Source organism: Centruroides vittatus, unplaced genomic scaffold (genome assembly GCF_030686945.1).
Source record: "Centruroides vittatus isolate TY-2023 unplaced genomic scaffold, ASM3068694v2 scaffold_752, whole genome shotgun sequence".
Lineage (NCBI taxonomy): Eukaryota > Metazoa > Arthropoda > Arachnida > Scorpiones > Buthidae > Centruroides > Centruroides vittatus.
Window position 1 is genome coordinate 3735886 of NW_027122716.1, and position 25139 is coordinate 3761024.

The 25139-nt window shown below is 30.6% G+C and overlaps 1 protein-coding gene across 1 annotated transcript in view; it reads left to right on the forward strand.

Moving 5' to 3' along the window:
* LOC136989704 (serine-rich adhesin for platelets-like) overlaps positions 1-25139 on the forward strand; it is a 104365-nt gene that overhangs the window by 62026 nt on the left and 17200 nt on the right. The window contains exons 4-7 of the mRNA XM_067287942.1: positions 3558-3683; positions 4261-4424; positions 6595-9571; positions 14530-16287. Of these exons, the coding sequence (XP_067144043.1) occupies positions 3560-3683; positions 4261-4424; positions 6595-9571; positions 14530-16287 (5023 nt within the window). The 5' untranslated portion in view covers positions 3558-3559. The remainder of the gene's footprint in view (positions 1-3557; positions 3684-4260; positions 4425-6594; positions 9572-14529; positions 16288-25139) is intronic.

Consider the following 25139-nt stretch of genomic DNA (forward strand, 5'->3'; position numbering starts at 1 on the left):
TTTAAGTTTTAAAGAGCAAAAATATTAAATGAAATGGGTATATATGTTAGGATCAAAGAATAAAAATGCTCATTGAGTGAAAAATCAACCATGTATTCTGATTTCTCAGATCTAGCTACAGCAACTTTTGTGTAGTGGCACTTTCAAAAATATGCGCAATACATTTCAACATATTCAATAAGACCACAAAGTGAAATCAATATTCTTTTAATAATCAATCAAAACATGATCTGGCGATGTGAAAATGCCACAGCACAAGACCAACAACTGCCGAATTATCGGGCTAGCAAATGGCTATAGTATTATATGTATATATATGGCTGTTGTTTATTTATATGTATACGCCTTGCCGGGGTTTGCGATGGCCGGTTGAGTGCCTTTGGGAGGACGTGGGCAATTAATGTGTCCCCAGCCGGCATTGTAATAGCCGTCGATGGTCGTACGGTAATCTTATATCAACTGGAAGGGGAGGATCGGACCGAAGGTCCGGGTAGCGTAACTGGTAACGTGTCTGCACGGATAGCAGAAGTTGCGGGTTCGAATCCCGCTTCGGGCCGATTCTTTTCTTCCAGTTAAGCCAAAATTTATTTAAATTATTTAATTAAAATTCTAATTATTAAATTTAGCAAGAGATGGTGCCTAACGCCTAACTCTAGTACCAAATTAACTTAAATTATTAATATTACTATAGCCATTTGCTAGCCCGATAATTCGGCAGTTGTTGGTCTTTATATATAACGGGTTAGTTGTTGGTCTTTATATATAACGGGTTAGTTGTTGTTTATTTATATGCCACAGCACATTGTGGATGCTTATTAATACAGATGTAACCAATTATAAAAACTTTAAAATGTACATTAAATATATACAAATGTAATAAAAAAAAATACTTATTAAGGTTTCAAAATTTCAAACAACCTGCAAAATGGCTCGTATTCAGTTAAGAACTATTAAGGTGCCTGGATATATAACATTCCAAGTCAGTACAATGATTAACCTGTATTGTTATATGGTCCTGCTTAAATGTAGTCTGAAAGCAAAGATTAGGTAGAAGTTTGGACAGTGTAATGCGTCTGCACAATATCTGGAAGATGTGGGTTCAAGCCCCACTCTGAATTGACTTTTTTTCTAAAAATCTCCACAGTGATGGAATTGAATATCCAAAAAGATTTTTATTTTAATAAGTTAATCTCATGATTAACTAGATCTTTAAGATTACTAATAAGTTATAACTAGTTGTAATTATGAACACAGTTAATTATGGATAATTAACAATGTGTGTTTTGTTGTGTTCAGTTGTAACTCCATAACAGGGTAATTAATTGTTGATATGAATAATATGATTTAATTGATAATTTATTTCTAATTATTAAATTTAACATAAGACAATGGTCTAAACCTAATCATTTACCTTTTGATCAAATTATTTTTTTAATCATTTGTGAACTTCATTACAACATGGATGTAATTCTGTGATGATGATTTAATCCTTTTAACATCGCACAGTTTTTCTTTCTTATTTGAAAAGAAAATTTTATAGGGTTTTTGAGATGTTGCATATCTTCCATTTGTTTGCTTTTTACATAAGTGTTTAAGATTAGTATATTATTGCAATATTTGCTTACACATAAGGAATTAATTTCTTTATTTTAATTTTTGTGATAATTTTTTACAAATAAATCTTTATATTATAACAATCTGATAGTATAATTTGGAATAAAGCCAGATGATCTGCTGATTAATTGGACAATCAAATAAAAACAAAACCTTTAAATACCAGTAATAGAACTTTAATGTTACTGGTATTTACTGGTTTTGTTTTTATTTGATTGCTCCAGTAAATTGAACAAAAGATAGTTAGTCTTATTATAATCCAATAATTCATTATAAGTTAATTAGATATGAAGTAATTTGTCTAAAGGAAGGCAGTCAAGCTGCCATTGCTCTAGACAAATTGGATTTGCGGAGCTGTTATTTATATATATGTTAGAATAATATTATTTAATTCTTCCTTTTGTGAAAACCATAAATATCAAATAGTTATATAAGAAATGTAACCTACAACTTTACTACATTGTTATTTGGATTGGGGTCATCACAACTTGCTAGTACTGTTCATTCTATGAATTCAACAATAAAACTTTTCAAGATGTAGTATTTTATATGAAAATAGAATTTGGTTTTAATAAATAATTTAAGATATGAGTAAATGAAGGTGATATGCTAAAAAATGAAGGTTTCGAGTGAATCGATGCTTAAGTTTTTACTATGTATTATTTTGGTATAAATATATCAGAAAATAGTGTTGCAGTGTTGTTTAATTTTTGAGATGTTTGATGGTTTGTATGGGGAGACAAATGCATGCACCTTCATCCATGCAGGATAACTGGATTTTGAATGATTGTAACATATCGTGTATATCCAATTACTTTGTTTGAATTGGTTTGATGAAATTTTTTTATTAATCATTAATAATTCCAGTTTTATATTATTTTTCTTCACTAATGTATATTCTGATTAGTTTGCTATTACATGACATAAGCTCACAATTTTAACCCAATCTGATTCTGTATGTAAGCAATCAGCTACAAATTTTTATTCAGTTTACAAGCTACCAAAAACCTCCATAGACTTATGTAATCACTTCAATATATACTCAGATTCTTTAAATACACACACCTTAGGTCTCTGAGAACCAATATTTATTGTTTTACAAATGTTTTCAACCTGATATACAGATCATCGTCAGGTATTTTGAATTCTCTGGAACATTTTGTATTTGTTTCCAGGTTCAAACGATTTAGTGAAAAAAAATCCAAATTTTTATAACTGTTCGAATATCTTATGTAATCTAATGCAATAATCTAGCCAGCAGGAACAAGAAGCAAAACACTACTGGATTATATAAATCAAATAAATATGTGTATTATAAATTTAAATTACAGTAGAGAGTCGAAAATCGGCATCAATTGGGGACTGGGGTTGTTCAGATTAGGGATTTGTTACGATTACGGTCTATGTACGAAAAAATATATTAACCTGTCCGATGTTCAAATTTTTCTCCGTTGCGTGTCGCTTTGTGTTGAATTTTTCTCCTTTGCGTGTCGCTTTGCGTTGAAGTTTCGTCGATTTTAATCCGAACGAAAATTTTTATAATAATAATCGAGGCTATCGTATCGTTAAAAATTATTTCTTTATTTTGTACAAACAAAATAAATATATTGAAGAATATAAAAACATGAAAATTATACTTTAGAAGTAAATTTAGTATCAAAAACGTTCGATTCAGCACGACAACAGTTCGACTGAAAATCGTGTCGATTATCAGGCGATTCCAATTACTAGGGTGCCGATTTTCGACTCTCTACTGTACTTATATTTTTATTGCAATTTTTTTAAAAATTGGAAATATTCACTTTTTGGCAGTGTTACTAAACTTTCAAGCAACGGTATAAGTTATTAATTTGTATAATTAAAAAATTGTTATTTTCTATACATAAATTTTATGGAAAAGGATTAAACTAAAATATCATTATTTTGTAAAATTTAATATATAGATATGGAAGAAGAAGAGCAGGACTTAGCTACTACAGTCCTGACTTGTGAGGGAGATATTCATGACCCCACTTTCCCTTTCAAGTTACAGTGCCTCATCTACAAATTGAAGAGGTTAATATCAAATGGTAAGTTAATGTCAAATGGTGTCTCAATTAAATATTTAAAATTACTATATTTAATGATTTTAAATTTAATATTTTTTTTATTTCAACTAACTGATACCTAAATGCAAATTCAGCACATAATAAACAAAGAAATTTTAATGTTCAAACGTTTTCAGCTGTCTATTAGAGGCCCTCATCGGGAATGAATGCACAAAAATTTTTATTTCTTCGTTACTACTAATAGCTTATATATCAAATGTAAAATTCTGTTTGACTCCTGTCATTTTCAATAGTTTCTCTCATAAAGTTTGTTATTTTTTATGTTTTCTTTTTATTTATGATTAAAATATAGGGAAAGAATCTGAGAAACTTCTCCTGTATGCTCATCTTTATGTAGTTACATTTATAGATATAACTTTATAACTAGTGATAGAAAAATCTTCTTAAACAACATATTATTGCATACATTTTTAAAAATATATTTGAGGAATACTATATTTTTCATGTTAAATTTATCTAAATATTTTTTCTTTATACAGAAATATTTTACAGTATAATAACTATTTCAGTTGAATATTTTTATATAATAAATTTTCAGAAGAGAAGCCTTTTAAGGTGACAAAAATTGAACCATGGAACAGTGTTAGAGTAACATTTAACATCCCACGTGAAGCTGCACAACGTTTAAGGCAGTTGGCTGAACATGGTGATAGAGTATTAAGAGAATTGGGTATTTTGTCAGTTCAAGTGGAAGGTGATCAGGTAATGTGAACAGTTGACTCCTTTTTTATCTTTATTTTCTTTTTTATTCTTTTATAATCTATGATTATATGTTTAATTTCTTCATTTTGTCTTCTTTCTACAACATAAAATACTCTTGAAATTCCAAAAGTGCTTTTTTTATGTGTATTTTATTGTTATTTGATTTAAAAATGCAAAAACAAACATATTAAATTTAAGAAACTCAGTGTAAATTATCTGGGTTTACATCCATTAACATTGGCTTTGTGGGAAAGTTGAGAGGAAGGTGTTATTTTTAAGATCAGGATAGATGATCAGTGTAGCCCATACTAACTAACTACTACTACTAATGTCAATAAATCATTAATGTTAAGCTGTGAGGCAGTCTACCATCAATATTTTTCGGATTAAAGAGACTATTACTAGATCAACTAGATCAAAATCATTAATTGTTTCATTGTCTTGTAAACGAAAACTCTCTTCCTAATTCAGTCAAATTACAATGTTATTATTTTATTGTACTCAGAAGAATGTTATCTTTAATGTTTAATTGACAACTAGTTTTGTTAAATCTGATTAATTTTATATTTTAGTCACGGTTTAACTGGCATGTCTATCAGTTTACAAAAATACAATAAAACTCAGTAAGCTCTCAGACTTGGATATTCTTCAGATACTGACATCATTTAATATATTTGAATGTTACACTGTAGGAGTTAATATCCTTAAATTATGAAATTCAATTTAATTATTTTGCATTCAGCTGCTACAAGATAACACATTCTGTGATCTTGAAAAATAATCTGATTGTAAATATTGATGATAATTCTATTTTTATTAATGTAGCATTACTTCCAAATAATTTTTGAGATATACTTTAAGAAATTATATTTATATGCAAGTTATATAGCACCTGAAGGACAAAGTAGTACCAAGATTGTTTATATTTATATTTTCAAAATTATGTTTTGTTGTCACATAAATAAATAAATATATATAAAACTTTTTGTAAAAAGGTGTAGATAAATCTTAAGGCTAATGCACATGGACAGCAGACTTAAAACTATAATCAACATCAGTGATTGGTTTCACCAATCATCTCTTTTCTTGTAAATTAGCAAAGATGAGCATCAGTGACAGAATTAATGCCTGTCATTACTGCTTGTTGTTATTTTTATTTTGACATTCATGTACATTGGCTTTTACTGTATTTATTGATATCTTGTTGTTGATTTATTGTATATAAAAATGTAAATATGTGACCAAAATGGGTAGTTTCCAAAAGGTAGTTTGGCAGATAGAGACCATTCCAACACACTATTGATTGTTATACCAAGAGTAGAAAATGCAGTGAAAAATGTGATGATCAGATTAATTTCAGTATAATTAACATTGTATCTTTTAAGTAATGTATGATGATTTTATTTGCATATTTTAATATAGTAGCTCCTCATTATATTGCTCATTTGGATGTATTATACATTTTTGTGTTCAAATATAAAATTGCTTAAAAATTTACTTGCTATTTTTACTGGCAAAGAAATATTACCCTATTTTAACCATTGGCATGAAACTACCATTGTATGAAATACAATTCACAAAAAAGCACAATAGCAGAAGATTGAAAATAGACAAAAACAGTAGGTAGATACATCAGTTATATCATGTCATCTGATATATTGCTCATTTGATTTGTCTCCTGATTTATGCTGAAAGGCTACTGTACTTTTTAATTCTTATAATGTAAATTTAAAACTATCTAAAATTAGAGATGAATATTGGAAATGCCATCATCATCATCAAATCAATCTATTAAATATATTCACACCTTTGACGTGTCCACCATAATTCTATAATTATAGAATTAAACTTTATGCTGGACACGTCAAAGGTGTGAATATATTTAATTTTGTTACTTAGGTCCAGTAAGCATTTCTTATTATAAATCAATCTATATTAAGAGAGAATAAATTTGGCCATTATTCATGAACATTATAAAAATATTTAGAAATGTTTATTCATTTATATTATTTCACTTATATATTATAATTTTTTTTAATTAACTGCTGTAGTTATTTTAAACCCAATTGATTCTAATAATTCAGTGTTAACAATAATTTGCAATGAAATGCTATTATTAATTAATATTTATGTAGAATTCAAATTTTTAAAACATATTTATTTATTTTAGGTTATCACATTAACTTTGGCTGGACATTATAATGAACCAACAGAAATAGTGTTGAGGAAGACTCCAGAAACAACAAATACTGATAACCGTAATACTTTAGGTTCAGTACCATTTGAGTTATCAGGAAATGAAAGTGTAGCTGTCCCAAAGACTATTGAAGGAAATCCAAAAAATATTGTGCAGTTCCTAACTCAACAAACAGGACTAGCATCAACTTCAGTTGGTGGTCCTTCATCTTCTGGTACCTCAGCTACAACTGTCACTAATGTATCAGATGCAGTAGATTCAATACTGGGAGGACAAGGAACCAGTCAACTAGCTAGTCGTGATGTTGGATTTCGTTCACCAAATGTGGTGGCACCAACAAGCAATGAACCAATTCCTTATTTGGCAGCATCATCTGTGGGGACATCTCGTCTGCCTCAGAATAACTCTACTAGGCCTCAAACTGCTTTTGGTCCTTTTCCGTTTGCCAGTATGACCCATGCTATGAATACAAAGCATGGTGCTGCTCATCATCAACCATTGTTCCACATGCAGGGTAATGCATGCTTTACTTACACTTCACGTTCACAACCATTCCCTACATCCACCTCTACCACAATTAGTCAGACTAATTCAGCTTCATCCAATACCTTGACTTCATCAGCTGCTGTTACTTCACCTCAGGTAGCTGTTAGTTCCATAACACAAAGAACATCTCAGGGCACTACTGCTAATCCAGTTTTTAATAATTTTGTAACTCATGTGTCCACCTCAAATCTGCTTGTGGCTGTTGGAACTACTACTTCCACTACTACTACAACTATCACAAGAGCAAATGTGGCTTTGTCAAGTCCATTGCTTGTTAACTTATTGCAAAGTGATGCACATACCAATAAGATGATGCCACCTCCTGCTCCAGCTGCAAATCAGCCTCCAAAGAGAAAGAGAAAGCCTAGAAGGCCTAAAGATAAATCTCCTGATATTATATCTGTACGAGGAAGTTCCCCAACCACAAATATCTATTCTGGTTTGCCATCACCACCATTGCATCCCTCAGCACCGTCCAGTACATCTTTGCATCCTGTACCAAATGTGTCTTCTTCAGGTTTTGACCCATTGGGAGTTCTAAGTAGTCAGACTTTTAATGTTTCTCTGCCTAACATCCCAAACATTCCTCTTTCACCACCAATGACTCAAGTACCCAATATCCATCCACATGCACAAGGTCAACCTCAAGTACATACAGGCAATTTGCCATTAAGAACAAGAATTCCATTTGGAACTCCTGCTGTTGCAAGACTTCCTACTTCTCTTCATTCTTTAGGTATGGTGACATCACAAGTAAACACTTCACCATTAAATGTTTCAACAGTTGCAACTCCTGCAACTTGCAATGAGTCTAGTCTTAATAAAGAAGCAGAGAAGCCACAAGGAAGTTCAACGCCTGAACCAAATCCTTTTCCCTCACCTCCACCATCAACAGATGGTAAAATCAAACATCTTATTAATCCTTTTACTGGTCAAATGGAACCAATGCCAAGTGATGAAGAGGAAGATGAGTCAATAGGATCATTACCTCCATTTCCAGATTTTGAAGTTGATACACCTGAAAATGGTCAATCTGAAAGAAGTTTATCTGATAATGGCAAGGATCCTTCTGATACTGATTCAGGGATCAGTAAATCTCATACAGATATTTCACAATCATCTACTGATTGGGGAAGTATAGAATCAAACAAAGAGAGTGAAAACAAAGCTGACTCTGCTACAAAAACAGTAAATTTAAATGAAGAATTAAAGCAAGAAAATTCATTGTCCACTTCTAGTGGCATGAGTGGAAGTTCTTCTTGTGAAAAATTAAAACTTCGATTGAAGTTGGATACTAAAGCCTTAAGAGACTCAAAAGAGAACGAAAATCGTGAAAAGAAAAGTAAATCTGATATAAGTGGTTTGTGTCAGTCAAGCCATAAAATTGATGTATCAGTTGTTAATATTCCTACTTCTAAGAAGAACAGTACATCAAATAATCCATCTGGGAGTTCAGAACCCAGAGTACCTCCATTACATATTTCTTTAAGAGGGCCAAATGCAGCTGTTGTTGTGAGTCCGAGGAAGGAAATGGGCGTGAAAGAAATTTATGATCCATATTCTTTGGACTCTACAAAAATGGTTTCGTCATCTCAGAAGAAATCTCGTTCTCCTCGTAGTTCTAGATCCTCTGCTGGAGAAATTGCATCTATATGTGCCATGTCTTCTCATTCTCCCAAGAGTTCTGACTGTAATAGTAGAAGAAGTCCAAGGTCTGAGTGTTCAAGAAATTCTCTTCGTGATAAAGAAGATAATGGTAATGTAGATGAATTTTGGAATAAAAATGTAAAAACATTATCTGGTGGTGGTATTGTGCAGATGCCAGAAGATGAATCTGTATCACCAATTGCAGGATGCGATAATATATTTAAGAATACTGTTAATATTACTCCCAAAGAGAAAATAAGCAGTGAAATCAGCTCAGCATCTGTAACTACTCAATCTACAAATATTACACATGTTTCTGATTCTGTTAATACCACCCCCACTATAACAACAGTTGCCTTAATAAAGTCAACACTGCCTGAAAATTCTAGAGTTTCTCCTTCAACTAATGCAACTGTAACAACTTTATCTTCTTCCGAGGTGACAACAGTTATGTCAGGAAAAAAATCTAATGAAAGGACTAGCATTTCAAACTCTTCTAATATTCCAGATGAGGTAGTAAGTTTGGAATCAAATATTGGATATAAACATGACACTCATAATTTCAGCAACAACGCAGTGGTTTCAAAAGTATTGGCTGCTATTTCTGTATCGGCAAGTTATACAAAAATACCATTTCAAACAGATAGGACTAGTGTTACGTATGTCATATCACAATCCAATGATTTTCAGAAAACTTCAAATTCGAATATCGAAGTTTCTACATCCCTCAGCCAAAAACTGGAAGATTCATTTACAGGTAAGAGAGATAATTTTTTTTTGTTTGTCTTTTAATTTAACAAAGATTTATTTTAAAAATGAAAAATGTGCTTAGGGTTGATCATAAAATTTTATAGAAATTTGAATAAATTAAATTAACAAGTCATTAGCAAAATCTGTTAATATTTATAGTTAAAAATTGAGAAATGTAATAAAAAATTTAATGTAATACTGAAATGTTTAGTTTTTTTCAAAAAATTTATCTGAATATTTACAAAATATTCTGAATGCTAATAAGTTCTGGTACAAATAGAAATGTCTACAATTCAGGTTTATTAAAAGGTAATATTATAACATTTTCTTTTTATAACAAATAGGTGATAAGATAGATAACACATTTCTAATGTTCAAAGTATCCATCACTTGTTTTGATACAGGCCTTCATCCTTGGTCTTTACTCTTTTATGGCAGTATGGATGTTTCCGTAGGAAAGTCAGTCCATTCTTCCTTCAAAATGAACTATGGAACTTTTTCTTCTAACCAGTCATGTATGGTTTTGGCACTGGGCCAGAGCAGAGAATTGCTGAAGAAAAGTCTGGGTTTAATTTTTGAATGGTTCTACTATAGATGACAGCATATATCCAATCACACAAATGAAGTTTGGAGGAAATTAAAACAGTTCCAGGGAAATTTATGACAGAAAATAAATATTTTGGCAGTAGCTTGCAAAAATATTACAGTAAAATAGAGTAGAGTCTTGGTTAAGCTGATACACATTAATTGGGAATATTCACCAAATGAGGGAAACTGTATGATTTTGAACATGAAATTGTAATGTTGTTTACTTCATTCCTAATCAGTTTAGTCACTCTTCACATTTCTGTTTACTTGCATTTTCTGTTTACTTGTTTACTATGCACTTGCAGTAAGGTTGAGTCAGTCTCTCTTATCAAACTACAGTTTCAATTTTTATTTTAAAAAAAACCAAAACTGAAACAGCTTTTAAAAAGAATAGAAAAATTTTTTTTGCAATTTCAAAACTTTTCAACACTGTAAAGAGTAAAGTTCCATGTTGGCTTGAATTAAAATGAAACATTCACTTGTTCCCACAAGGAAATTTGTAAATTAATAAATTGCATCTAAAAACTTTTTTTTAATTGTCTTGATTAAATAGTTAAATAGAAGTTTAATCATTATTTTATATTTATTATTTTCCTTTATTGTTCATGTTTTTTAAAATTTATTATAAAATAAAAAATATTCATATCAAAGTACGCAATACTTGAAATTGGATTTAAGTACAAATAATGAAATGAAAGCAGTAAAAATTGTTGAAAATTTGTTTTTCATTATTATTTAGTAAAGTATATTATTTGCTGGATATTACTGGTATTGTTTCATTATTTGTAACATTAAAATATATTTTGAGACATCATAAAAATGTAGTCGAGTTTTCAAAAAAATTAATTAACACGTTGACTGCCATCTACGAGATGACTCGTAGTTACCATTTCTGCCTAGGACGCCACCTACGAGTTATATCGTAGTTTGTTTCCTTGCCATATTTGTGCAGCTACGATGTAATTCGTAGTATATCAGTGTAAATATGAATAGATAGCTTCAGGGGCAAGAACAAAAAATCAAGTTTGGCTTACATGAACAGAACATTTATTAATAAATGAACAGAAAATATAATCATAAAAAGTTTATTCAAAATCGAAAGCAAAACAATATTTTTATTGTTTGTGATAATTTATAAAACAGAAATATAAATTTAAACGAACAGAAAATATTATAAAATGTTTATTCAAAATCAAAAGCAAAACAATATTTTTATTGTTTGTGATAATTTTTAAAACAATCTTTTACACAAAGGGCTGGCTTCTCAAGACAGATTGGACAGAAATAACACGTTTCTTGGCGTTTTTTAGCTTTGGTACAAATTCGACATGGCTTTGTCAGATGTTGTTTTTTCTGAGTAGATGGGATACTCTGTAAATAGTGAAACTTCTGCAATTTAATTTTTTTTGAAACTGGTTGAATCTCTTCTGCAATCAACGCTTTGACGAATGCTTCTCTAAACTTTATAAGTTTTATTTTAGAAGAAGTTGCTTTTTGAAAGAGTTTGTGCGCATTATGTATATATATTTCTATAATATGTAATGCAACCTTTTTGGGCCATCTAATAATCTTTCTTAGAGCTGTGTAGTACGATAGCATTTGATCTGATCGTCAATGCCAGACATTCCATGATTATAATCTCGAATTATATTCGGTTTCATCGAACATTTTCCATTGCGATTGAACACCTTTACCATTTCAACAACGTGCATGTTTGAAATGGTAAGGACTTCTCGTTTGTCTTTCCATTTACATACAGTAACAGGACCATTTCGCTGCCAAATAAACTCCCCCATCCTCACCAAAAATTTTGTCAGATTCTGAATCACTTAGATTAGTGTAGTAATCAAGTTGTTTTTTAGTCAGTGGTCTTTTCTTATCCATTTTGGGATATTTATAATTTGATTATAAAAATAAATAAAAAATAACACTCTCAAAAAAGACGTAAATGTGATGTGCTTGCCTCTATATCCGATTTATTACTAATGAATTTAGACGCACATCTCCGATTGGCTGTAGCGAAGTGACAGGACAAATCGTGTCTGTGCACGAATTAACTCGTAGTTTGGCTTTAGCGAAGAGCTTTCTGTTACATAAGCCAACTACGAGATAATTCATAATACCTTTATTTTAAGAAAAACACATTCTATATGCTATTTGATTATTACTATGTACTCTGATTAGAGTTTTTAATAATATAATATAATTAAATTAAATTGGCGTTTTACAACAGAATCCTAAAAAGTCACGTGGCAGTCAACGTGTTAATTAATATTAATAATAATAATGAAAATGCGTCAAAAAAACTAAAAATGTTTAAATAACACTATCCACAGCTCTGGTATGTCAAGTTTGGGAGAGTTCCACAGTGACATCCTTGGTCTTTACTCTTTTATGGTATGGCAGTATTGATGTTTCCATAGGAAAATCAGCCCATTCTTACAGAAGGGATTTCTCGAGAGCATCAACACTTGTATGAGATTTAGCACAGATCTTCAGCTCAAACTTTGACCATATAGAGAAATCACATGGTGACACAATGAATATTGTATAATTTTGTAATTTTTATATATGTTAAGTCCTATGCTTATGTGCTAAAAATGTTCATCTTTCTCCAAAATTTGGAGATGCAGTCATACAATTTTTTTTTTTTTTTGAAAATTTATTTAAAAAAAAAGTTGCATGACTTGTCATCATAAATAAAATTTGCAGTTTTGGATGTCAAAATGTCTGTTAATTATTGCCATATGCTAAAAAATAATCATACGTTGTGTTGCCAATGACTTTTATTTCTATTAATTAATGTTTTACATCAGGTTTATAATTGTATATGATAATGTGCTTGAAACTAAAAACTTGCCTACATAGAATTTGAAAAATGTTTGAACAGCAAATAGAAAGTGTATGAAAATTTAAATGATGTGCATGTCACAATTGAAGAAATTCAGACATATTTTGTACCAGGACTTATTAGCATACTGGTTATATGTATTTTCTCTAAATGTTATAGTAAATTGAATTTTAATGTTAGTGTTAATATTAAACTATTAAAATCATCACTAAACACCTTTGGTTGCTGAGACACATTTCTTTGCTATATGCTAACATTTTCAGTCTAATGCATAGGCCATCTTCAAGTACCATACTTTTGAAACATCAGTTACAAACTTCCAAAATAGAATACAATATAGAAGACATTCCCAAAAGTATGGCATCTGAGGATGCCCTATACATTAGGCTGAAAACATTACTGTATAGCAAATAAATGTGCAACCAAAGGTGTTTAGTGATGATTTTAGTAATTATTCTTTCTGCTGAGTATTGGTTCAGTTGTTAATATTAAACATTAAAATTTAATTTTCAGTATTAATTTTCTTTTAATAAATTACAATAAAATAAAATATTGGATTACAAAGTTGAAGAAAGAAATACAATCACCACGATATTACTGGTATATAATTAAATAAATAAGCAATTACCCACAAACCAGCATTTAATTCTCTTTTAAACAAACATTTTCATTTATTTTCAACAGTCATTATCAGGTTCTGATGTAAATGGAAAGTTTGTAAATTTCAAAAATTTAAAAAGTTTGCATGTCGTGAAGATACACACATGCTCAATGTCACGTATCTTCAGGACGTGCAAACTTTTCAAATTTTTGGTTTTACGTTCTTTTACAAACATTCCATTTACATCGAAACTTGACGATGACCATTGAAAACAGATGAAAACGTTTGTTTAAAAGAGAATTAATTTCTGGTTTGTGAAGAAAGAAATTATCTATGATTAAATATAACACAAATTAACAAGATGTACATTAAGATGTCATATGAGATAAATCACACTGTATGGTATTTAAAATAAGTTTGAAAATAATGTTTTATTTAATTCTACTTTTAAACTCTTTAGAAAACTTCTGATATTATGAAAATATTTGATATATTATATAATTATTTGATTAAAAAAGTTGTACCACAAGACTAATTTCAGTAAATTAACATAAATTTTCATTAAAATATATTTAATTACTGTGTCATGCTAAGCTGAATATGTATTTATCAATTTGTTATTGAGTAGCAATTGAATCTCTTTGAGTACAGTTTTAAATACCTAGAAAATTAATTTTCTACAATAATTAAGTGTGTTTGTAGGTGGAAGCAGCTGAGTATGCAAACTAATATAATCTAGTTTATAAGAAACAAACTATGTTATTAGTTTGCTTAGCTGTTTGAACATGGAAGCATCCCAGATATAATAAAGAATATTAGATCAGTAGAAATATAAAATAATTTTTAGTTACTTTGCATTTATTTCATCTCTTTCAATAAATTTGATATTATATTATTGAACTTAAAAATATATTTTAATTTTCAGAACTTTCTGATAGTACAAGTCAGAATAAATCAAATAATAGCCATCTACCTCAAGCACATACTTCTGAATCATTAACTTCATCTGTCAGTATTGAAAATAAGAATTTAATATCATCAACTTGTACTAGTGATTCTACAGATAAGAATAATTCTCAAATAAGTGATGCAACATCATCAAAATTTAATACTGATTTTGATGTTACTGATACTTCATTACAGCAAAATAGTAATTGCAATATTTCTATAAAACTAAATGAAGAAAGAAATGTGCAATCAAATAAATCTCAGAATGTGACAAGATGCATAGTATCAGAAGAAAGTTTACTTAGACAGTCAGAGAATACCTTTTCAGATTCTACAAGTTTAAATTCTGAAATGAGAATAACATCTTCACAAGATAGTATTGATTCTAATAATGTTACTGTTGAGTCTACGAAAGTGGTAAACAGCCCTTCAAGGCAAAATCTTGATAATATAATTACAAAAAGGGCAGATGATAATGTTGATCATTCAAAGAATGAATTATCAACATTATTGAATGATTATTCAGAAAAAAGGACAGAAATGAAGGTGGTTACTTCTATCAATAACACTTTGGAATCTTTGCAGAATTCTTATGTAACTTCATCAAGCAATTCCCAAAGTGTTTCATTTAATGAAACATTTGATTTGAAACCAGATGTAGTAGCTAATTCTGAACTTAATGAAGATGAAAAGGATCCTGTTCCACATCAGAATGAAAATAAGTTAATTGAAGAATCTTTTGAAAAATCTGGGAATAATACCAATCATATTGGTGAAAATGCTATTGATGAAATTATAAATAATCATAATGATAAATATCCAAAAACTTGTCAATTGAAATTTTCAGATTTAGAGCATAATCGAGACCTAAGTGATGGTATTTCTGTAGAAATGGAAAATGATCATCCTTCAGAAAATATTTGCTTAATAGATGTAAGGAAAAAATCATCATCACCAGTTGCAAAAATAATATCTGTTGATAGTCTACCTATTCAGTCTGTTTCTAAAGTGATAGAAGTGCCTTCTCTTCATATTTCACAAACCGTGCCAAAGTCAGCTAATAGACTTGGCCTTGCAGGAGAAGTATCATCAATTCCATCTCTCATACCATCACATGGTGACGAATTCCCAAGAAATATTGTAGCCATGCATCAAAGTACTAATGATGATTGCTACCTTTCTGAACCAAATCTGGAATCAGCAACAGATGTTGTACATACTAGATTATTACCAATAACATATTCTTCAGGAACTACTATAAATAGAATTTCTCACATTAATAAGTCAGAATCTGTACATATAAATCATTTGTGTAATAAAACAGATGATTCTTTACACGAAACAATATTGAAGACAGATACAACCAATAAAAGATCAGATGTAAATGAAAAACAGTCAGATGGAAGTAGTGAAGAATCCAGTCTTGATTCAGTAGAAGAATTACGGGAAATAGACAAGGATGATACTGATTCATCTAATTTAGAACATGAAAATAAAGATTGCTCTACTAATAAGGCATCATCATCAGAAACTTCAAACAATGAATCATTAAAAGAAACTGAAGTTGAAAATCCAAGACCAGAAAGAGATAATTCATCAATTCAGCAATTATTGATTTGTGGCAATGAATTTTCAAAAGATAGTAAAATTTCTCAAATCCCATCACATCAGATGAATGAAGCAAAAAATTCCTTATTAGAAGATTTGTCCTCAGATACTATACAAAAGTGTTTAGGTATGTATTTTGTGTATATATTAATTAACTTAATTATTACTTTTTGATTTATTTTATGTTTATATAATTTCAATAAAAATGTAAATATCAAAAAATATATATATGGGAGAGAGATTCAAATTGTAAGTTCGCCGACCTTTAGGGGGGGATCGTTAATCTTGCGACAGGATGGTCTAGGGTCGTTCGCGTGTGGGTGTGAGGGAGGTGACACAGACAATAAGTGTCTCACAAAGAAACCCGTTTATTTAAACATAAAACAACTCACACTATGCACAGATCGTTACAAAGGTAAACGTTCGAACGTTTTTGTGCCGATGTGTTTCCTATCGTCGCTCGATAGAAGGCCCCGGGGCAGCGGCTGGTGCAGCGACTCGTCGGTTGGCGTTGGCGGACCTTTCGATGGACACCTTGGAACACCTCTTGTCTCCCTTGAAACCTCTCGGAAAAAGTCTCTTGTCTTTCCAATTCGGTGATTACTTCAATCTCCCTTTTTCGTATTGTTCATGTTGATTGGCTCCACGTCCTTCCTTTCTCTCTTCTCGATTGGTCCCTCGCTTGTTTCCAAGCGAAAAACGACCCCTGTTCGAGTCACCAGAAAGAGCCACCTCGACGAATTTTACTTGACACCCTCCGTTTACTCAGGATGGAAAGAATTGATGGAACTTTGAAACTTGCGCTCATATTTTCCCTATTGTTGTCTAGTCTGAGAGATTTTTGAAATTTAATGCTTCGATGTGATGTTCCTTTTCATAATTAACTTTTCCCTTTTTCCTAATTTTAATGATCTAAATTTTGTATACGAGCGACTTGTCAAAGGTCCATCTATACTGGAGGACATTCGTCTACAATCATTACTCATTACAATTATTGCGTTTTATTTTACATTAGGCCTTTTTGTCTTTCGACATCTTTCTCCTTTTTTTTCATGCGTCGCGGTTTCAAATGACTAACGCGTCAAATCCGATCTTTGATCAGTTTTTGTCCCTTGTAACAATGGACGATTTTCTACATTCGTTTTAACAATTTTCTAATATAAATAATTAATGTTAACCCGTTTTTGGGACTTCACAAAATATAAAATTTGTTATTATATCCTGCTTTAATTATGTAAGATAATTCAACTTTAATATTCATCTTTTCAAAATATTTTTGTTCATTTTAAATTGTGAGAAATGTTTTGTTCTCAATCAACTTTTAAGTTTATTCTGACACGCAATATGTTGCATACCACAATTCTTGCATATAACTCTACACACACACACACAAATATATATACAGTCGACTCCGCATAAGTCGACACCTAAGGGGAAGTGGAAATGTGTCGAGTTATCCGATGTGACGACTAAAGAGAAGTTGGAAAAAAAACCACAAAACTACAATTAATAAAATACAGTAGTGTGTTAAACAGTAGTATAGGCTTAGAATACATTGTGCCTTCCATTTATAATTACTCTGTAGATGAAAAACTGAAAAATTCATTTAGTGTTGTTTGTTTTGAGCACTTAACTGTCTCAACTTTCTTTTTCAACGATCCGTGAACGCCTTTAAAACATCATCTTCGCAATTGTCAATTGTTGGCAAGTAACGTCTAAAGGATTCTTAATGCTTCTGGCATGAGAAAATGCAAAATTGGATTCTGGTGTGACATTGATGTAGATTGTGTATTTTCTTTTTGTTTATCTGTTGTTATTTTATACATAAAAATACATAAAATGTTAAGGCATTTTCCTTAATATGTATATATATTAATATATTATTATATTATTAAATATATTAATTATATATTAATAAATAAATTGAGTCCCCCTCCTGGAAAAAAAAATGAGTTCGCACCACACATGCGGGGTGAATTCATTTTTTCAGGAGGGGGTGACGACTTATTGGAGTGTGGGACAGCAAAAGTACGTCGACTTATCCAGTGGTGACGAGTTAAACCAGTGTTTCCCAACTGTTTTTGTGCTATGCCCCACCTAAGTCTTTCAAAAATTCTTATGCTCCCCTAACATATACACAAGTTTTAATATTCAAAAATTGAAATGTTCACTAAGGAAGGTTTTAGGAAGAAATCACTAGGAAATTATTGAGAAAATACAGTAAATAAATTTTCAAAACATATAATGGAGAACTGAAATTCAAGTACAAAATAATTTTAATGAAAGATTTTCTATAATATTTTAATTATTAGTAATTATTTATTATTTAAATTTAGTGAGACCCTTGCTCTTGATGCTTGCTGCAAAGAGATTTATGTCAGGATCCAGTTTAGTTAACTTTAGTCTCAAGTCTCCCCGTTTAGTTATATCCAGCCGATTTCTTTTTTTAGCAGCAATTCATTTATGGTACTAAATCTGCATTCAGATAAATATGAAGATGGAAAGGGTAACAATAGTTCTTTTGCACAATTGGTTGCATTTGGATATTTGATTTGGGTTTCCTCACAAAGCCATGCCGTCGCACCTTTTATATTAAATAATGTTTTAATTGACTCATCATTTAGCATTTCTGCGAGTTCTTCTTGGTACTGATATTTGAAATATCAGACAAATCCACTAACATTGGCTGCATCATTCAAGTTGGGAAATCAATTTTTTTCAAATCAGAAAATCTTTCTTTTAAATTAGCCGATAAAATTTTCAGATGATCGACAATAACAAGTATAGCGGTATTAGTAACTTCACACTTTTGGAGCCAATGAAACTTTTCAAAATTTTTGTTGTAAATATTTGTCTGACATAATTCAATAAAGGTAATGAAACCAAATATCTTCGCTTTTGCATTGACAAGAGTTTCATTTATTCCTTGAAGTTGTTTATTTAATATATTTAGTTTTTCAAAGATATCGGCTAAATAACTCGCAAATGCCTTACCATCGACCGTTAACAGATTTTTCATTTCAGGTTTGTCGCGTAAAAAGTCACTAAGAGTATCAAATAGTTCCCTAAATCTTTTCAGGCAGTTTCCTTTTGAGAGCCATCTTACTTCAGTGTGAAGTATAGCCTAAGTCTCACATGGTCACATTTTTTTCTTCACAAAATAACTTGAAAAGACGTTCACATTTGGCACTTGCTTTAATAGTATTGATACACTTTATAACTAAATTTAGTACTTCATTTAGAACGGGTGAAATGTTTTTAGCTGCTAACTTTTCCCTGTGAATAACACAATGCATAAGAAGCATTTTTGGATTCTCATCTTTCATCAATTTTAAGCAACCATTTTTCTTCCCCATCATATTAGGAGCACCATCTGCAGCACAAGATGTTATATTTTTCATTGGTATATTATTGACATCTAAGTAATTTTTTAGCTTACTATATATATCTTTGGAGTTGTAGTGCTTTCTAATGATTTCCAGAACAACATTTCTTCAGCAATTTCACCCTTTTCAATATATCGTACATAAGTTATAAGTACGACCTCACTGTCTCTCAAAGTTGATTCATCCATTTGCACTGAGAATTGTCTTGATTTCAGCTTTTCAACGAGTTGTTTTTCAATATCCTCACTCATTTCGTCTATTCTTCTGCTAACAGTATTGTTACTTAGTGGCATAGCTTTAACATCTTTGTCCAGAGCCATTTTAAGAAATGCTGATATTGATGGTTTGATTAAGTTCTCCCCTATAGTATGACTTTTCCCAGATTTAGCGATGAGTAATGAAATTTGATAACTAGCCTCCAGAGTACGATTGATAGTTTCTTTATGAGCAGTAAATAGAGACTTTAATGTTACTCTTTTTTCAAAATCTTTCTTCAAAGTTTAAAAGTAATTCAAATCTGAATTAATATGAGCATTATGTTTTGCCTTCAAATGTGCCTCAAGATGACCTCCTTTCATTGATTCGTTGGTCAAGCATTGTTGGCATAAAAGACAAAAAGGTGACCGTTCATCGTGGACAGCAGGTATAAAACCAAATTTTAAATATTTCTCCGAATACTGACGAACTTTTTTCTTGCTTGCACCACTCATTTCCTTATGGGCTAGAAAAATATATATAAAATCAATTAGAAACTAAAAAAGAAATATGATGTTGGATTCACGCGAAATGGTGTAGAGCTGTAGATCAACAAAAGAAACACGTTTCAAAGACCATGCGACGACATGGTCAACAAAGTAATTTATTTCGCATAAATGTACAGGTTTTATTTTAGATTCCAACTCCACGGTATTATAAAATATGTAACAATAATACAGCGCAAACAACATATAAAGTTTGCGACAATATAAAAACTATAACTAAAACTTATGTACTAACTTAAAATTAGTGATAGAAAAATTAGTAGGAAAAAGATAAAATAGGAAATAGAACATTGAAAAGATTGGAATACCTGGGGTTTTCTTTTCTTGCTGAACTCTACAGTCTCTGGGTGGGATACCACGTTGAACACTTTTGGAAGGTCTCTCGTTGTCATGTTCATTGAAGTTGCTCTTGCACTTTCCTGTCATTGCCAAACTCGACCTGGAACACCTCAACTCATGTCTGTCCACCTTGATGTCTTGGCAAAGAATGTCCTTTCTCCTCTTTCACCAGCCTTAGGGCCTCATTTATCTCTCTTTTCTCTGTGGTTCCCAGAATTGTTAATCCCACTCCAAGGGAAAAGGGTTATAAAGGAAAGTTCTAGAAGGAAAGAGAAACAAAGAACAAAGAAAACTAAAACTAGCTTAAATCAATATTTACAATAAATATGGCATACAGCAGCTATATGGTTAACTTAAACTCTAAACAAGTCCATTTTCAAATTGCCCCCCTTAAAGATCAAATTGCCCCCTTGTGGGGCGAGGGCCCCAAGTTGGGAAACACTGAGTTAAATGGTGTCGAGTAAACCGGAGTTTTTTAACATTAATGCCTATGTAAGTCGGCCGGAACCACAGAAACTGACTACTTAATCGATGGTGTCGAGTTATCCGGGTGTCGACTTATGCGGACTCGACTGTATGTGTGTGTATATATATATATATATATATATATATATATATACACACATGTACACACACTGAGTGGTCCATTTACAATGATGTAACCTGAAAAATATTTTGTAAAATATGCATCCAATTAAAATTAAAAATTGATCAGAACAAAAGATTTATTTTCTCGGGACCTTTTCAGTTTCATAAAAACACTCACCACCTGCACCCTTACAAGGGCAGGGAACAAGTTTAGATTTCAAATGGGACTACTTATTTTTTCTGTTTTTGAAAAAATAAGAAAGAAGGATAAAGAAAGTTTTATTTAAAACATTTTTTTCAAAAAATATTAATTTCATAAGTTAGGAGCATTTTTAATCATATTTTTAAAAAAGTAATAGTTACAATAAATTAAGATTATAACAGATGCTTTAAGACAATTAAATTTATTAATGATTGATATTTAGATACATATATAATCAGATAAGAACTTAAATAATTTTTATCCAGAATAAGTCTTGATTGCATGCAAATTTTTCACAGTAATTGTTTTTAAAGAAGGAACATATGTTTCATTCTTTCAAAAAACATGCTATTTTCATTTGTATCTGTGGTTAAAAGACAGTTACTAATGTTTAAATGATATCCTTAAAAAAAAATTGTTTTAAACCAAAATGGCAATTCTATTAAATAATTTGATTCTTACATTTAATAAATTAAATAGTTTGAAGATAAATAAAAAATTTGAATACAGTCAAACCTGTTTTTATGCAGTCTTTTTTTGTGCGATTTTTTTAATGCGATTTTTTATTTGTGCGGTATAGTTGGCGACTAGTCTCGTGCGATTTGTCATGTATCACGTTGACTTATTATAGCTAAATAAACTTATTATAGCATAAATGAACTTCTTATAGTAATATTATTGCATGAATATGCGAAAAATGAAATAATTTATTTTTTAAGTCAACAAAACACCACCTGGACAAAAATATGTAAAACAGACGATAGACGAGACGATGCAGTCAAGTGCTGACATCTGTTGTCAATAAATTCTATTTTGTACGGTTTTGAGTTGTTTTCTATGTGAGACTTTTTTTATGCGGTCCCTATTGACCGCATAAAAAAATATTTTTTTAATTGTGTTGCGAAAACTATTTTTATAGCCCCTCGTGAAGTTTCGTAAGAATTTTTTTTAATGCGTTTTTTTAATGCGGTCCCTATCCCCCGCATAAAAACGGGTTTGACTGTATTTATTTTTTGTTGTTTATAATAAATTTATTCTACTGATAAAAAAAGAAAAAAAGTTTTTTGAAAATACATGCAAAATGCTCAAAACTTTTAAGTTTAATATTTTTGTTTAAAATGTTTTAAATAAAACTTTATTATTGTTTAATCAAGAATCCAAAAATATAAAATAGAGAGTCTCCTTTGAAATTCTGAAGTTATCCTCCACCCCTATAAAAGGGCAGAGTATGACTTACCTTTTATGAAATTGAAAAGGTCTCTTGAAAATAAATAAATAACTTTTATTCAGATTAATTTCTTAATTGGATGCATATTTTATGAGATGTTTGCCAGAGACATTACAAATAGACTTCACTATAAAACTATATGAAAGTGCATTACAAAGATTTTTAAAAAAGGAAAAGATATTAATTTTAAACAAGAAAACTGATTTTATATGAGAGATGGATTAATTTCCAAAGTTCCACCAAAAACATCTATTATAATATTAACTTAAGTTAGTCATTTTTATTTTATATATATATTCTATTTTCAAATACATCATTACTGTTCTTTGGTTTTATAATTTTTTGTATTGTACATCTGATATGAGCATTGGCTTGAAAAATTAAATTGTGTAGCAGTTTTTGATTGTTACCGTATTTACTCGCATATAGGACAAGGTGTGACTTTAAAGATCAAAATAAAGAAAATTAGATTTATTAATACAATTTTAATTTTATTTTGTTTAATCACAAATAAAATACCAAATGCACACATTGTCCTACAAAAATTACTGTCATTTTAAACTTTAAGGAAAAATCTTGTAAAATCAACAACATAATTTGTTCATGTAAAGCTGGACAATCGGGAACCTTTTTTGCCAGTTCTTAACAGTCGAATTCACAGTTAATGTTGCCTATGGTTCCAAGATGGCGGCTCATCTGATTCCAGCAAGGAAACAGTGGGGACGCACGTTCTAACCTAACCTAACCTATTCTAATAATTTTTTTTTTGGTAATAATTATGGTAATTTATTAGAATAGGTTAGGTTAGAACGTGCGCCCCCACTGTTTCCTTGCTGGAATCAGACGAGCTGCCATCTTGGAACCATAGGTTAACCGAATTCACTCTTTGTTGATTACCCTTATGAGTTTCTCTGAATTCTGATTTCCAAATAATCATCTGTTTTCATGTGGGAATGAATTAAAACTTATATCGTGCTCCCGTGTGATTTTGGAATTCAATTCAAAAGCTTTGCTTTTCCTATTGCTATTTATCTTTACTTCTGACAATACAAAAGAATGATTCAAACAACCCAGATAAAATACTTTTGTTTTTAAACACCAGAGGGTGAGCATCCGATAAAAAATGCAAATACACTGTTCACAAAAATTATTGCAAAAATGCAAAGAATCTTTTGCTCACATGTATAGGATGACTTAGGTTTTTGAAGCAGTGAAAAATGAATAAAAATCTCATCTTATATGCGAGTAAATACAATATATAGCAGCAGCTTGTGATGAGCACTGGAACTGCTCCCAAAGAAAAATAAAATTCCAAAATAATGCCTCAGTTTTTATTACATAGTAATTATATAAATTATTATACACAGTTAAAGTTAATTTTTTAATCAAAACCATCACTGATGAAAACAGTATATAATATAAAAATGATTCTGTTAGGGTGGTTCTGTGCCATGTGCCTTCCTGGTACATGTTAAATAGTGCAGCACTATCTCCCACTCAGAAAACAGTTCTAAAATAATTTAAATAAAATATTGTTTTGAACAGTTCTATTTGTTCAGCTGCCATATCTTGTGATATGATAAAATGCTTGAAACATTACTGCACTGTTTAGCAGTGCTGTCACAGGAGAGGATGCAGTTAAAAGTATACATGGTTAAAATTAATTAAAGAATTAATTTTAACCAGAACTACATATATACAGTCAAACCTGTTTATAATGGAACCTCAAGGAACCAAACAACTCTTCTATTGTAGACAGGTTTCTGCTATATACAGGTTATCTACTATAGGTATACCTTGATTAATACAATTAATAAATTTCTCGATGTTACTGCATATATCAAAATCACATTAATCAAATACAGTTGTACCATGGTACTCGACCAAACAATCACCACCCACTAGAACAAATTTTTGGTTAATAGCAAATATTTTTATTTTAACTTTAATTTTTTCATTCATCCATAAAAAAGTTCTCTAAGATAAAAATGAGTAACCAATTTTAAAATAAAGTGAAACCTTACAACTGCCTACCTTCATCCGGCAAAATTATACTCAATTCAGTTCGGTTTTTTCACTTGTGGAAAAAAACAAACTGGTACAGAACACAATCATCGGCATGTTTTACAACCATTTCAAGTGGATGTATATATACTAATATGTGTCTGTGACACACTAAGATTCAGGAGTTGTTATTCATCAATCTATAACAATTTCTTCTTGCAATTTCTCTTCAGCAGCTTTTGGAAGCCCATACATTTTATATCCTTTAGTTTAAAATTTCCCAAACAAAACTCTCAAAACCACATTTGACACATTCTGAGTTCAGAAGCATCTTCCCCATACACAGTATGAGTACTTTTTACTGTTTGTATAGTGTGATATCCTTTAGGAAAAAAGCATGCATAATATGCCTGATGTGCATTTTATCTGCAGACATTTCAATTTAATTTTATTCAAATGTGAAATGTGATA